General features: G+C 37.2%; 2 protein-coding genes across 2 annotated transcripts in view; both read left to right on the top strand.

Moving 5' to 3' along the window:
- The window catches only part of LOC129923434 (mucin-2-like), a gene marked incomplete at its 5' end in the record, with an annotated part of 24,763 nt that extends 17,633 nt beyond the window's left edge, over positions 1 to 7,130 (top strand). Inside the window, 2 exons of the mRNA XM_056014338.1 lie at positions 6,559 to 6,674; positions 7,068 to 7,130. Of these exons, the coding sequence (XP_055870313.1) occupies positions 6,559 to 6,674; positions 7,068 to 7,130 (179 nt within the window). The remainder of the gene's footprint in view (positions 1 to 6,558; positions 6,675 to 7,067) is intronic.
- On the top strand, positions 3,008 to 17,423 carry LOC106066510 (uncharacterized). Its single transcript, XM_056014167.1, has 7 exons — positions 3,008 to 3,137; positions 6,559 to 6,674; positions 7,068 to 7,126; positions 9,133 to 9,302; positions 11,007 to 11,190; positions 12,482 to 12,652; positions 13,924 to 17,423. Exons 4-7 carry the CDS (start codon positions 9,230 to 9,232, stop codon positions 14,294 to 14,296), a joined length of 801 nt encoding a protein of 266 aa, XP_055870142.1. The 5' UTR covers positions 3,008 to 3,137; positions 6,559 to 6,674; positions 7,068 to 7,126; positions 9,133 to 9,229; the 3' UTR covers positions 14,297 to 17,423.

Genomic DNA, 17,423 nt, shown 5'->3' with positions numbered 1-17,423 from the left:
CACACCAACTACTACAACTACACTAACTACTACTACCACACCTACTACCACAACTACACCAACTACTAAAACTACAACAACTACTTCAACAACACAAACTACTACCACACCAACTACTACTACCACGCCAACTACTACAACTACACCAACAACTACAAATACACCAACTACTACCACCACACCTACTACTACTACCACACCAACTACTACTACCACACCAACTACTACCACACCAAGTACTACTACCACACCAACTACTACTACCACACCAAGTACTACAACTACACCAACTACTACTACCACATCAACTACTACTTCTACACCAACTACTACAACTACACCAACTACTTCTACCACACCAACTACTACTTCTACACCAAGTACTACAACTACACCAACTACTACTACTACACCAACTACTACTACCACACCAAGTACTACAACTACACCAACTACTACTACCACACTAAGTACTATAACTACACCAACTACTACTACCACACCAACTACTACTACCACACCAAGTACTACAACTACACCAACTACTACTACCACACCAACTACTACTTCTACACAAACTACTACAACTACACCAACTAGTACTACCACACCAACTACTACTACCACACCAAGTACTACAACTACACCAACAACTACTACCACACCAAGTACTACAACTACAACAACTACTACTATCACACCAACTTTTACTACCTCACCAACTACTACTACCACACCAACTACTACAACTACACCAACTACTACTACCACACCTACTACCACAATTACACCAACTACTACAACTACACCAACTACTTCAACAACACAAACTACTATCACACCAACTACTACTACTACACTAACTACTACTACCAAACCAACTACTACTACCATACCAACTACTACAACTACACCAACTACTTTAACTACACCAACTACTACTACTACACCAAGTACTACAACTACACTAACTACTACTACCACACCAAGTACTACAACTACACCAACTACTACTACCACACCAACTACTACTACTACACCAACAACTACAACTACCCCAACTATTACAACTACACCAACTACTACAACCACACCAACTACTACTACCACACCAAGTACTACAACTACACCAACTACTTATACCACACCAACTACTACTACTACACCAACTACTACAACTACACCAACTACTACTACCACACCAACTACTACTTCTACACCAAGTACTACAACTACACCAACTACTACTACCACACCAAGTACTACTACCACATTAACTACCACAACTACACCAACTACTACTACCACACCAACTACTACTACCACACCAACTACTACAACTACACCAACTACTTCTACCACACCAACTACTACTACCACACCAACTACTACTACCACACCAACTACCACAACTACACCAACTACTACAACTACACCAACTACTTCAACAACACAAACTACTACCATACCAACTACTACTACCACACCAACTACTACTACCACGAAAACTACTTCAACTACACCAACAACTACCAATACATTAACTACTACCACCACACCAACTACTACTACTACACCAACTACTACTACCACACCAACTACTACTACCACATCAACTACTACAGCTACACCAACTACTACTACCACACCAACAACTACAACTACACCAACTACTAATTCAACTACACCAACTACTACTACCACAACTACTACTACCACACCAAGTACCACAACTACACCAACTACTACTACCACACCAACTACTACAACTACACCAGCTACTACTACCACACCAAGTACTACAACTACACCAGCTACTACTACCACACCAAGTACTACAACTACACCAACTACTACTACTACACCAAGTACTACAACTACACCAGCTACTACTACCACACCAACTACTACAACTACACCAACTACTACTACCACACCAACTACCACAACTACACCAACTACTACAACTACATCAAATACTTCAACAACACAAACTACTACCACACTAACTACTACTAGCACACCAACTACTACTAACACACCAACTACTACTACCACACCAACTACTACTACCACACCATATACTACTACCACACCAACTACTACAACTACACCAACTACTACAACTACACAAACTACTACTACCAGACAAACCACTACTACCACACCAACTACTACCACACCAAGAACTACAACTATACCAACTACTTCAACTACACAAACTACTACTACCAGACCAACCACTACTACCACACCAACTACTACCACACCAAGTACTACAACTATACCAACTACTACTAAGACACCAACTACTACTACCACAACAACTACTACTACAACTACACCAACTACTACAACTACACCAACTACTACAACTACACCAACTACTACAACTACACAAACTTTTACTACCAGACCAACCACTACTACCACACCAACTACTACCACACCAAGTACTACAAATATAGCAACTACTACTACCACACCAACTACTACTACCACAACAACTACTACAACTACACCAACTTCTACTACCACACCAACTACTACTACTACACCAACTACACCAACTACTACAACTACTACGACTACACCAACTATTTCAACTTCACCAACTACTACTACTACACCAACTACTCCTACCACACCAATTACTACTACCACAACAACTACTACCACACCAAGTACTACTACCATACCAACTACTTCAACTACACCAACTACTACTACCACACTAAGTACCACAACTACACCAACTACTACTACTACACCAACTACCACAACTACTACTACCACACCAACTACTACAACTACACCAACTACTACTACCACACCAACTACTACTACCACACCAACTACTACTACCACACCAACACCTACCACACCATCTACTACAACTACACCAACTAATACTACCACACCAACTACTACCACACCAACACCTACCACACCATCTACTACAACTAAACCAACTACTACTATACCAACTACACCAACACCTACCACACCAACTACTACAACTACACCAACTACTACAACTACTACTACTCCTACAACTACTACAACTACCCCAACTACTACAACTACTATAACTACTACAACTAGTTCTTCAAACGATATTATATTTGTTAATTCAAGTAAGTTTGTTTTGTTTCTGTTTTTTTTTTTTTAGATATATTGAATTTCTTTTAATTGTCTTTTTAATAGTTCTTGATTTGATTTGATTAGAATTGTTGTTTTTTTAAGCCTGCTATAGAATCTTAAGCTTTCAATATTATTCTAATCCAACCTCTACACGAACTGCTCCGCAAATGTTGGCAAGAAGGTGCTGTGCCACAAGACCTGCGGGATACTAAAATCATTACACTTTATAAGAACATAGATGACACTAGCGACTTCAACAATTACAGGGGAATCTCCCTCTTAAGTATTTTATGCAAAGTCTTTGCTCGAGTGATACTTCCCAGTTACAAAAATTCGTTGATCGGGTCTATCCAGAATCACAATGCGGCTTTCGCTCAGGGAGATCCACGATTGACATGATTTTCTCCATCACAACTCCATGAAAAGTGCAGAGAACAAAAGATGCCTTTGTATATTGTGTTCATTGACCTGACAAAGGCCTTCGATCTAGTCAGCAGAGATGGCCTATTTAAAATTTTACAGATGTCCACCCAAGCTACTAAATGTAATCGTATCTTTCCACCAAAATATGATGGGTACAGTGCAATTCAACGGTGCCAGCTCCGAAAGTTACAGTATAAACAGCGGAGTTAAACAATGATGTGTGCTAGCCCCAACACTCTTTGGAATACTATTTTCACTGATAATCCACAACGCATTTGACAAATCCACCGAAGGCATCTATCTCCATTCCAGATTTGATGGCAAACTCCTAAATATTGCCAGACTGAGGGCCAAAACTAAAATCAGAACCACCCTCGTAAGAGACATGTTATTCGCAGATGACGCAGCGGTAGTGGCACACACGCAAGAGGAACTTTAGTCACTAATGTCCCGCTTCTCTCAGGCCTGAAAAGAATATGGCTTGACTATTAGCACGAGGAAAACAAATGTTATGGGACCACCTGCTACAGCACCACCCTCCATCCTCATAGACGATAATAAGCTGGACGCCGTAAACGAATTCTGCTATCTGGGATCCACAATTAAAGATGGCCTGTCTCTAGAAGAGATAAAGAAAAAACGCACAGGGAGGCTGCCTCGACCATCGCTAGACTCAGGCCAAGAAATTGAGAAAACCAGAAGCTAACTACGGTGACCAAAATGGAAGTCTACAAGGCATGCGTTATGCAAGAAAACTGGAAAGAAAAAATGTGCAATACTAAGATCATGTATTTCCAGCATCTTTACAGACCTCAAACAACGCCTTTTTGCGCTGGCTTGGACATGTTCTCCGTTACATAGATGTAATAAAACGGAACCTCAAATCAGTGAACATCAATACTGACCATTGGGAAGACATAGCTCTAGACCGCACCAGAGGAAGAGAGACTGAACAAGAAAGCTATGGACAGTGAAAGAACATGGGTCTCAGCTCAGGAAGAAAAACTTACAATCCGAAAAATGACCAGCTCCTCTACCACCGAAGCAAAAGCTAACCCTAACCTGCGCTATTTGTGGACGCGAGTGTCTCTCCAAAATAGGGCTCCACAGCCACATGAGGAAGTGTGCTCTGAGATGAACCATAGTCGTTCTACGACTGAAGGAGGCCAATAATAATAATAATGATTGTTTAGTTTGTACTTTTGTATACGTTTAGTGCTTTATAGACGTAGAACTTTAATAGTCAGATAGATAACTCGTGAGGTGTGTATAGTAGAGTGTCATTTATACTTTTTTTTAATGCAGTATTATGATTTATGTATCATTTATGAAGGATCATGTTCTCACTGTCTTAGTAAATTAGTTAAGGTTGATCAGCATGTAACTCTCTGAAGCACGCTAACTTTTAGTTACTTTGGCAACTATATATAAACATTTTGAAAAAATATTTTGCATCAGCATTCTGAGCCACAGGAGACAAACACATATTAATAAATTTAAACCAAGTAGAAAACATGGGAGATATAAATATACAAGAAAAAGGGATCTAAAATCTATTATCTAGCATAAACCCAAATAAAGCTTCTGGACCTGATTGTATTTTAGCTGGATTGCTCAAAGAACTAGGCCACGAGCTAGCACCAGTGTTCAAAGTACTTTTTCAGGCATCATTTAATCAGGGCAGGGTACCTAGGGACTGGAAAGAAGCTAATGTCAACCCCCTATTTAAAAAAGGAGAAAAATCTTATCCAGGGAACTACAGACTAGTATCACTCACCAGCTTCACGTGTAAAATACTAGAACACATAATATGTAAAAACATCATAAAATCCCTTAATGTCCTCACTCCATACCATCATGACTAGGTTACATAGGTTATGTAAAACTCAACTTATAGGATTAATTCATGATTTTCCGAAGGGATTAAATAATAATAAGCAAATAGATGCAATTTTATTCGACTTTTCTAAGGCATTCGACAAAGTTCACCCCCATAGCCTGCTTAAAAAGCTAAAATACTTTGACATTAATGGCTCATGACATCAATGGTTTTAAGATTTTCTTATAGGAAGAGAACAAGCACCAATAATAAACTCTTATGCCCACTACTGTTTCTAATTGACAAGAATGAGTAAAAACACTAAATGTAGAGAGACTTCAGGGTAGAAGAATACAAAGTAAAAGTAGCTATAATACGTAAAACACCAAACTATAATATATAAATAAAAAAAAAAAACTTAACGAAATACTCAGAAAGACACAAAGCTAGACGCCGTTTGATCGTCTTATGAGCTGAGCCGAAGGCTCTTCGAGCTCAAAGTTTGAAAAAAAAAACATGTGGGAACACAGTTCTGTTTGAGAGAGACCCGAGTCAATGCCTATGTAAAGCATTGCTATTTCCAATGCCTTTGGCCCCCGACGCATGCTTGGCTGCACATGGCCGAAGGCCGAGGACACCGGGAGCCTCCACCATTTTCCTTCATTATACCAAGCTAACCGTTGGGGACTCGCCATTTATGTAACGGTCCCTTTGAGGAACAGCGCATGGGTGTGTGACAGGTTGTGGGGACTTTTTTGCAAATCCGCCCGTGCAAGAGGTGGACTCTCGTCTACCCGTGGGCATGGACTCTCGTCTACCCGTGGGCATCCCCACGGGAATTATGTTTCGCCATTCATTTAGCCTAGTTGCCCCCTCAAGCAACCGTTTCCACCCGGGTGCCACGGTGAGGCAGAACAGCGTACCCGGGCAAAGCTAGACGCACATTTCTTATTCCTTAAGCTAGGATAAAATCGTATAAGGCCTCCTTCTTCCTTAGTGCCATTAGAGAGTGGATCAGCCAGGAAAACCAACGAACTAGCAGAGTTCAAGCCATGTATTAACATGCATGACTAGATTGACAAATGAAATGCGTATGACGTAATTATCTTGCTTTTTTATTTTGTTTTGTTTTACTTATTCCTAAGGTAATGACATTTTGTACTCTTTTTCAGATGGAGGTGTTGTAGAGTTGCCCTTCTTCGTCAAGTTTACTGACAACTTTAGTGAAGATTTGTATAACTCGACCTCCGAACTCTATTTACAGACCAATCAGAATTACACTGAACAGGTAGGTTTAGTTCTTCAAAATGTTTAAGGTATCGTAGGCTATATAAAGTACACTATCTGGCGATACATATATTTGTCTAATTTTGAAATACGACTAATAAAGAAATAATTCCTCACTGTAAATCTATTGATACGAAATAAATCACACGTACATGGAAAGTGAAAATATGAAATTGAAACAAACTCAATACATCGTAATGCAAGCCAAACTTTATGGTATATAACATAACTCATTCTATGGACAGCAAAAAAAAAGCAACAGTCACCCTACCCAGAATCAAAGTACATCAACATAACCCCCAACGAGGACAACGTAATTTATGGCTTTTTATTCTTTAAAGTATACAAACTAAATCGATTTTTTTTTTGTCTTTTTTTTTCTTCCTTTCCCCAGCTACAAGCTAAATTCAAAGATTTGCAAAACTTCGATAGAATAGACATCACACAATTTTTGTAAGTGATTCAACCACTTTTATAGATATACTCTATACATATACGTGTGTGTACAATAAATTAGTTATAGTTTGTACATTTTGTGAGTCAAACCCAACAAATGAGATGATATGAATGAAATGAAAATAAAATGAATGAAATGGGATGAAGTGAATGAAATGAGATTAAATGAATGGAAGGAATGAAATGAATGAAATGAGATGAAGTGAATGAAATGAGATGAAAGCCTGGCCATTTGCTATGGTCGGAATGATCTCTACCACAGCGCACATCAATAGAACCTGAACGATTTGAGTCGGCTTCTACACAATGATTCTGTACTAGTCAACTATAAGTGTCTATGTTTAGAAGTTTTCTTTTTCAACTAAACAAAAGGAAATCAGAGTTAATGGTGAATTTTACTTACAACGAACGATGAAAAAACATAAAATCAGAGTCTTCGAGTTTCAGCTCATCCCAGCAGTACAATCTGTAGGTTCACTAGTTCTTTTGCTAATCTAATCTGGAACCTCCTGTTAGACACTTAGTTTAGTAAGAGACGCACTGTAGTAGACAAACTTTGAAGGCGACATTTTTAGTGACCACATAGGCATTGGGTTAGAGATTATTGATGAAGACGTTTAGGACAGTTCCTGCTAGGCTCATGAAGGGATAACATCGTTTTTAGTTACTGACTGGACTGTGGCCCATTCTGTATTCAAGTTTCGTTATTGACTTCATCGCGAGTGAACTTAGTTACTGGACAATGGGCATTGACCCTTTACTTCTGTGTTTGTGACGGTGCATGTCTTAGTAGTAGAACTCGCATCTGTAATACACCATACAGTATACACCATACAGTAAACACAAGCATCTAGAATTGTTATCAAGGTACTGTAGAAATACATCAAATGCAACTCACACATACATCCGTTACACAGCAACAACTAAAACTGTTGAGTGTTTCAACTGGTCAGGAGTACTACAGGAATGATAGGAACAAATGTAGCATGGATCCACAGCCATACAAACAAGTCTCCATCTGCCTAGGAATACCTTCTCTAAAACAAGTAAGCTTTCAACAGCGAAAATGTCGTAACAGGACAGATACCCTGCAGAAAGAAAAGCGTCTCTTTCTCCATTTCAACTTCAATAACTCTCATTTCATCTCATCTATTTGAACACAAGCCGCAATCACTTTTTCATAACAATAATGTCTCGGCCCGAATCAGTGTGCTGGATTTCACCATAAATATTGGTGTATAGAGTTACAACAATATTTCTGTAACATTTTGGCTCTTCAAATATTTTTATTTTTCGTTGTCTGATACACAGCCATCATCTCTAACTCTTTGGGGGGGGGGGTACCTGCTCTGGCAACAATTCAAACGATAAATATGTTGTTTGATTGCTGGGACAAAACCCAAAACTTCAGAGAAGTGTAGAGACTCTAGGACACATCAAGGCCCCCCCCCCACCGCGGGGGAGGCAGCCAGCCCCGAACCTGCTACTATATAGTGCAGTGCAAGTTGATCCCCTCATCGTTGGTTCGCATTTTGAACGTTTCGGGTCAAACTTCGACTCACGGGAGGTGGGAGGGAGAGAAGTGGAAACCGTGTCTCATATTCTTTCCAACTGCCCCAGACTTGCTGATCTTCGCCCTGACAGGTCTGAGAAACCATAAAGCCTTGACTTGTACATAGCATGCATACATGTACAACACACAACAGCAAGGTTTCTGTCCAGGACTTTTGTAAGAAAGGATTTGAACCTCCCAGGCTCTCACTAAAATGAAGTTTGATGATGATGATGATGATAATGATAGACAGGGGGGTGGGTGAAATAAGTTTATAGAAGCTCTATTTGTCGAGAACGTTTTTCAATATCGTTCAAAATCTCTGGAGAGTAAAAGATATGACCAGAATAGCCGTTGGTGTGGCATATGTTAGCATAGATATATAGTGTGGTTAACCATTTATTGTGTCCATGACTAATAGTAACTCTCTGATCTCTGTACTTCGTCACAGGCCTGGAAGTATTATTGTAAAGTTCAACGTCATACTCAATCAAACAAAAAAACAATTTGACGCTGAAAAACTCAAAAATGAACTAAAAGATGTCCAAATGGCATTATCTAACACTCCCGGGATAGACTCTGACTATTTAAGCTTCACTTTTCCCGCACAGATAAAAAGCGGTAAGTCTATAAACAAGATATTACTTGAAGTTCACTCAAACTAACAAATAAATCGTGAAAAGTTTTGATAAGACGCTTATACAGTATCAGTTGGGAAAGGGACGGCTGGAAAAGAAGAGGGGCTCTGGGTGAATATTTCCGTGATCGTTTTTTAAATGCATTTGTAAAAGAAAAAAGTTGAACGGCCTGAATTCGAACTCGAAGACTAAAGTCTCCTCAAGTTTATACATCAACCACTGTGCCAGGAAAAAGCTTATAAAAATAGAAGGTTTTATAGTTATCTATTGTTAGTTTTAAATTTTTCTCTCTACAAATGTATAAATGGACTAATTCAACACCCTCACATCAGTCAAGTACAATTTCGTTCCGTTGTTCGAGTTATGAAACAAAATAATAAATACCAATAGTTAATTCACTAATCGGTTATCCTTTTATTGATTCTTGTTTTGTCAGGTAAAAGAAAGAATTGAGCTAAATTTCAGCTTGATCTGAGTATGGGTGTGGGAGAAAAAAATAGTGTATAATCTTTTTACCAAACAGACAGACAGAGCTTTGTAAAAAAAATAATAATTATAGGCTACATACCATTTTAACCATCACTGAAAGAGCTGGTAGACTTACGATACTTGTAGTTATTGCGTAGTAGATCTAGATGCAGGTAGCTTTTGAAAGGCAATGTTATTTTTTTTTTTTTTATTTTCTTGGGTTGGTAAAACATTACAATAGTCCAAAGCCTCTGGTGTGCCGTTGTAACTCTGTGTAAACTGTTTGTATTCATAAAAGGAATTATAAAGAGTAATTTTCCCGCATTGACATCGCATAGTGAAATTTGAAATGAAGAAATCCATGTAATTTCATAATAATTTAAAACTTGATCAATTTAGACTCACATATGACATCGTTCTAGATCTAGTAAGACTAGTATGCAAGGGTGCTGTCGTTAAAATACGGTTCACGTATAGATAGTAGACCTCTGGATCTAGGTCTAAATTAAATCGTATAGATCTATAATAAGTCTAGATACAAAAATATAACATTCTAAATCACAATTATGACTAGCCTATATAAAAGTATATTACATCTTTATCATATTCCATTGTTACCAACATTGCCATTGTCAACATGAACATGTAGATGTAGATGAGTAGATCTAGACTATTCTAGACAATCTAGTATCATCTGTTCCTCTTCAGGCCTCAGTGATATCCAAATCGTAGCTTTGGAAAAGCTGAACATTTTGTCTTGTGTAAATCAAAACTGATCATTAGCCTAGGAAGCTTATCCAATGAATTGCATAATTAGACAAGTAGCCTACCTCTTTGAAACAGAAAGACATTTCTATCAATTTAATGCTTATCTTTCGGCATGTCTTTCACTTTAAAGAGCTCATAGCGGAATTTTTATTTCCTGCGAAAATGCACATTAGATTAACCTCCCTTCTTAATGTGGTAACAATATTGTATTTGAAAAGTTTCTCACATATGTCTATTATTACGATTATTACTCTCATAATTATAATTCTAGTAATTATTATTTTTTATTATTATTATTATGGGATTAAGCTTTTCAGAATCAGAGAATGAGGTTCTCTTATTTTAAAAAAAAGGGGGTGTCCACAAATCGAAGCTAATATTTTAGAATTTAGGTCACAACCATAATTCTTTTCTTCCTTTAAAATAATATCCTGTTCCTACATTGTTACAGCGGCGGCAATGGCCACAAAAGTAAATAATGACCCTTGTTCGGCTCCCAGTGCTTGTGACCTTTCGCAGTTTTGTACATTCAACCAAGCAACAATGAGGCTTGAATGCCACAGCCTGTGTTCCAACTACACATGCCCAGAGAACGCAGAGTGCTTTATCAACACATTCAACAATCCACAGTGCAAGTAAGTTTTCTGAGTTGTGAGTTGATGTTGGGGAATGCCTCTAAGGAGCAAACCAAGTTCTTTTTGTGTTTAGGGTTTCTGCTCGTCTTGGTCATTTTTATTAAATTGTTGGAAGTCCTGTTACACAACACAAGCTCTAGCTTAGAACACCCAAGAAATATTTTGCATTGACATATAATATCTGGACCTATAATATTATATTAAAGGGTCCCAAAAAGGTTCCATATCTCAAGTAGACTAGGGCATGTTCAAGTTTAAACAAGGCATTAACTGTTGTCATCGGGAAAATTTCTTTCCTCACTGTGATAATTCCTATAGACTGTGACGCCCAAACTAAGACCCGCGGTTCAGATTCGGCCCGTGGCGCTATACTATCCGGCCTCTCGACACTTCTTCCCACAGTAAAGCCTCAGATGATCCAACGGACTGGTTTTTTTTTTTACTCAGCCCTTGACAAATGTGAAGGAAATTTATTTGGCCCCTTGGACGAAAAACAAAAGATTGGGCAGTACTGGTTAAAAGATATGATGGTTGATTTGATTGATTGCATTATATTCTATTCACTGTAACAATGAAATTCTGTTAGTGTGAGATAAAGAAATATGAATCTGACTCGCCTTGTTGTCACGGCCCCAATCCTTGTTCTTTGTTCGTAGTCTTCTCGGAGCATATCTTAAATTCATTGCATTCAAGTCACCATATTCTTTCAATAAAAGCCTATAGTATTCTAGTGCACATATCAAATCTATGTGTTTCCTGTTTATTCATTTTTCATTGCTACAAAGTTTGATAAACAGTGCCAAGAGTTTTAGAAAATGAAGTTTTTCTGCCTTTTTTCGCGTCTATTAGTGGGTATATACTTTTTTTTTCACCAATTATTTATCAATAAAAATTAAGATAAAATAAATGTTGACATAAACAAAAGTTACACACTAGGGAATGCAAAAAAGGCAGAAAAACTTCATTTTCTAAAACTACCCAACTATATACCTTATAGCCATACCAAAACTTAACAAATACAAATCACAAGCTAATGAAATACTCAGAAACTTATTCCATATGCTAGGAACCCATTTATACACGCGCTCCTTCCCTTGCGCCTTTACAGAATGTGGAATGGATGGCATGAATCGGTCATGGATACCATTGACTGATCCCTGTTTAAGTCTCTAATCCGCCATTTCCGTTATTTAGGCGTATTTATCTTTTTATTGAAATCATTTGTTTGCAAATCCATTGAGTCTTAAATTAAATTTTGCCTAACATTTTATGTGTGTGTGTGTTGCTGCAGGTGCAAGTCCAGTGACAAGTATGTCTACAGTGGACAGGACTGTGCAGTGGCCGTAGAGAAACTGGCCCTTGGAGTCAATGAGATCATCGCCATTGCTGTCAGCGTTGGGCTGGCTGCCATTATTCTCACCATCCTTATCGTGCTGGCCATTGTGTACAGGCGACGACGTCAGTAAGTGGTCAACACATTCTTTCATCTCTTAAGTTCTTAACTTAGTCCGGATTAATAATCTTCTTTATTAATGGAAAAAAAAAAACATGATAAACACTAATTAAACACGGACGTTCATTGATGGTGTGATTCAGTTCTCCTCTCGGGTAGAGATTATTTAATGTGTGAATTCCCTATACTTTGAGAGCTGTAAACTCGAATGCATATGAGATGACGACTACTTTTGTCGTCAAGGTGGCTGAGGGCTGTAGTTTTGTGCCTCTTCGCGTGTGTATGACTAGACCTATGTGATTCCGGAATGTTCGCTGCACTGAGTGAGCTATTCCTGCAAGAGCCTGTGTCAATAGCCACAATCATTAGCTTCCGTCTCGCAGGTGGCAGGGTCCACGTTGAAAGCTCTCAGGTGTGACATAAACGTTTTCTTTCTCCTTTAAGCTCGCTTTCTTCCGTGGACCTTTTACTCCACCTAGTACTTACTTAGTACTAAACTTAGTACTAACATGTGCTTTCTAACGACACAATGCCACTTTAATGAAAATATTGGGGAAGAATAGAAATTCCCTTGCTTTAAATAAATATATATATATATAAATGGAAAACTTTTGACCTCCATATGAAAAACAATCAACGTATTTAAGTACATACCAATACGAGACCGAGTCATCGATTCATCGTTTCGGTCCACTGACACCACTTAAAAATGAATTGTGTACACACGATGACTTGCCTAAATTTTCTCAATCTGAAATACTTAAAGATACAGATGGTAGATTGATCCACAGTTTTTTATGTTTTTATTCTCGAGAAGAGATTACATAACCCGTAAGATGAAAACGTAAGCTCCCGGCTTACACAATTCACATTAACATTGTTCATAAACTGTCTAAACTTGACGGTCACAGGTCGTCCATTGTCCTCTATTGTATACGAACGAAATCATTGATACTGGGATCCTTTTGGAAGGATCTGTCCTTATTTCCTATAGAAGTCTAAAGGTTCCAAGAAATATATCCACGGCTTAATGACTATTTATAATCTACTACTGTACTCTAATGGGAAAAAAAATGAAAAATAAATTATAGACATTAGAGAATGAAATAAAAATAGTTTAAAGGTATGCGCATAATTCTAGGATCTCTACTGTAGGATCAAAAGTTTATTTTACTTACAACAATAATAGGCCTATCCATTTAAGCCTCAATATAGTATATGCTACATTTCGTTAAAAGCAAGCATATTAAAGAAATGTTGTACTTATTTCTTCACATCAGCAAAAAATCGCCAACTTCAAGCGATGAAAGTGACTTTGAGACCCGACAGTCACCTCTTGATGGAGCTGCTCCTTTACAGCCGGCTCTATATGGGCGTTTCGAAACCCTGAGACTCCCCAGGGTGTCCAGGCAGCCAAGCCAACTCAAACGTCAAAGCAGTCTAGCTTACCAGGAGTCCATATACCCACCAGATGCGCGCTTCCCTTATTCGGGCTCCGATATCGCTGGAAGACAGTCGGCAGGGGAAAGCCAGGGCCGTTTTAGGGACATTCGAGCCAGCCAGTTCGGCCGCGGTCTTCCACTTGCTCACAATCCCAGGGCCAATTGGAATGCAAGATGGTCTTCTTGGAGTGATGGGGGTGAATCAGCTTAAACACGTGTGTACTTGAACCCCCAAAGACAAATGTGTATTCTATTTACTTGGTCATGACAGTTCAATGTGCACCTGACAATGGATGCAATAACATAACAAAAAACTGCACAGGTTGAAGGTAATATCAAGAAAAACAATGTCTCAGTTTTATCAATCTTTTTAAATCATTGTAATACAATATGAGAAAGTTTTTAAAATACGAATTCCTCCCTTTTTCTACTCAATTTCATTTTCTTTTCTTCTTTTGGTTTTGGTAGTGCTGCTATTAGGCAAAAGTTTTTCAAGAAAATACACGTTCTTGCATAATGACTTTTTGTTCATCCTTGATAAACAAGAAGTCGACTCTCTATCACTGAAACACTGCAACATAGTTCTTTTTCGAAACTCTGAAAATAACAAAACATTGTTACTTTTTTTTCGTTTCGTCATTAGATTCAGGGTTTTCAACAAGGGCTTGGAAATCATTGAAGCCTAGTTTTGAGAAAAGATTTCTGAATTATTTTCCAAATATAAGCCTGTGATTTTTGTGGCTAGATCCACACTTATCTTTCACCCTACTCTCCACAGCTCGAAACAAAAATGTTTACTTGACATTCTTTCAAATTATTGTGATAAGAAATAAACAAGAAAACCAGACAGCCACTGGGTTCCCGAACTATGAACAAAACTGAACAATTTATTACCCTATAATAAGTAAAAAGGGTTATCCCATGATCTTTGTAGTGATTTGCGCCATGCATAAATTAACCGGACAGCATACCCTAATCTTTTTCGTGTAAGATTTCCACTAAAATCTAGTCTTAATAATTAGATTTGATCTTGAGATCTTGGCCATATCTTGTCAAGAGTTTGTTGGAAATGGTAATTAGAAAAAGTTAGTTAGAAAAATGTATATGTTTCTTTGTTTTATATAAGGAGGCAGAAAGATAAAATTGGGGAGTAAAAGAAAAGTGTTGTAATTAAATTCTTAAAACTGACAAATTAAACAACCACTCAGTTTTTCACTTTCAGCATAGACTGCATAATACCATGAACTTAAAACATTCGTATGTTTCTATGCATGAAATAATAAAAATAGTTAATGGGAATCTCTGCAGACATAGGTAAATGTATTTCTTTGCCTATTGTTGAGTATTTTTTTTATTTCAATCTCACTTCTGACACCATGTAAAATAATTGTGTTAAACAATTAACAAAGAAATTTTGATGAGGGAAGACATATTAGGAACTTTTTAAATTGCGTAAGCACAAGTGGTGTTGCATAGACGAGCTAGTGTGCAAATGTACATACCAGTATGTTACAAATAATGGTAAACAAAAACGTTATGTGTGAAGTTCCGAGCAGGTCATCGGACATGTCGTTTGTACATCATCATTGAGTCCCTGACGTTTTCTTTCAACAAATGTTGCATGGGTCACCTCACTCTTTTAAATCCATTTATTTAACCTTTTTTATATACATTTAAATGCCTTCTTGTATTTATCTATCTATATACGATATGTTTATATAATTGTAGCCTTAAATAAATCCTTGCCTTACAAACATAGGCAGTGTATATTTAGATTAAATTCTGCGTTATATGCTGATGTAATTATGTGTTGTTTTTTTTTGTTGTACAATTCTCTGCTGAAAGTAAAACATGTTATCTTGAGTATCATTTTAAAAACTTATTGAACGAATTCGTCTTTCTTTTAAAACTGGTTATGTAGTTTGATTTTTGTTCAATGGATCAGTAATTGTGTAGATTAAAACTGATTCTATTTATGAAAAAAAATATTTTTTTTTTGATAAACAGCAATAGTGAGAATATATATCTCTTTTGTTTTTTTCTTTATGTTTATTCCACACCATGACATCTCGCGTTTGTTTGTTGTTATGATTAATATTTATAATGACTTCTCGTCTCTGCGTTGTTACCTTTGTTACAAGGACATCGCGTCTCTTTGTTATGTTAGTTATACATAATAAATAACATCTCTTGTGATTTTATGGTTGTTAAACACTCTTTTCTGACCTACTTTGGGGGTACTAATTATAACTCTGTGTTATTTCTTTTTTTTTAAATATGATTTCTTTGTTTGTTGTTGATTTTATATTAGAGCTGAAAAGAAGGAAACAGTATTTTGCATTGTTTCTTGTGATTCCCAAGAGTGTCAAACCTCATTTAAAATATTTGTTTTTACAATCAAATTCAAAGTTGTGTTCACACGTCGCAATTCTATATTATTGGGTGTGTAATGTCCCTGGCATTGCGTGAGAAGATGATAGTCATCAAATGAAGTGGGTTAGAAGTCATCTTAAAACACTGCTACTGATTACACTTGTAGTTTCATCCCTAACAGTCTCTTTTCTTACCTTTACAGTCTCTGACAATCTCTTATAATCTCTGACTTACCCTTGCAATCTCTGAATATCATTCACAGTCTCAAAACTTCCTTTCAGTCTCTGACAATCTCTTGCAGTCTCTTTCACTTACAGTCTCTGATTTTCTTTACAGTCTCTGACAATCTCTTGCAGTCTCTTTCTCTTTTCCTAGTACAGACCCACAATCTAGTGTGGTAGTTGACTGCATTGCTAAGTAGTTTGAGTTATTTCTTTATGTCAAATTGTTACAATCAATTTGTGAAAAAGAAAGTCACTTTTTTTTGTGCATTCAATAATTGTACTTCTCTTTTCTTTTCTTGCTATATTTTTGTTATAAATGACAATCAACTTTTTTACTACGATCAAGTCATACAGAAATCGAGTTATCTGTATCCAAGTGCAATCTAAAGAAATAACTCTTTTTTTTTTGTTATCCTATCCATCCATCGCCCACATAATATCAAAGAATAAACAACAAATGTGCCTGAATGTCACCTATTCACCACCCACCACCTCTATTCACGACTTGCGATTCACCCTAAAACATGTTTCTTAGCTTTTACATTAGTTATCTTCTTTTGTAAACTTTATTTATATAAACCCCATGTTGTATTTGTTGTTTTGTTTTGGCCTTATCATGAAGGGTCGTATAAATATGATGTTATAAACTTTTACACAAGCGAATCAAAGACGTATTTATTTATAAATATATATTGGTATGAACTCTATACACTGGTATAATAAATTGTTGTAATATTTTAA

Source organism: Biomphalaria glabrata, chromosome 16 (assembly GCF_947242115.1).
Source record: "Biomphalaria glabrata chromosome 16, xgBioGlab47.1, whole genome shotgun sequence".
In the NCBI taxonomy this organism is placed as follows: domain Eukaryota; kingdom Metazoa; phylum Mollusca; class Gastropoda; family Planorbidae; genus Biomphalaria; species Biomphalaria glabrata.
The sequence above is the reverse complement of the archived record's forward strand: the minus strand, read 5'-3'. Positions and strand labels throughout refer to the sequence as shown.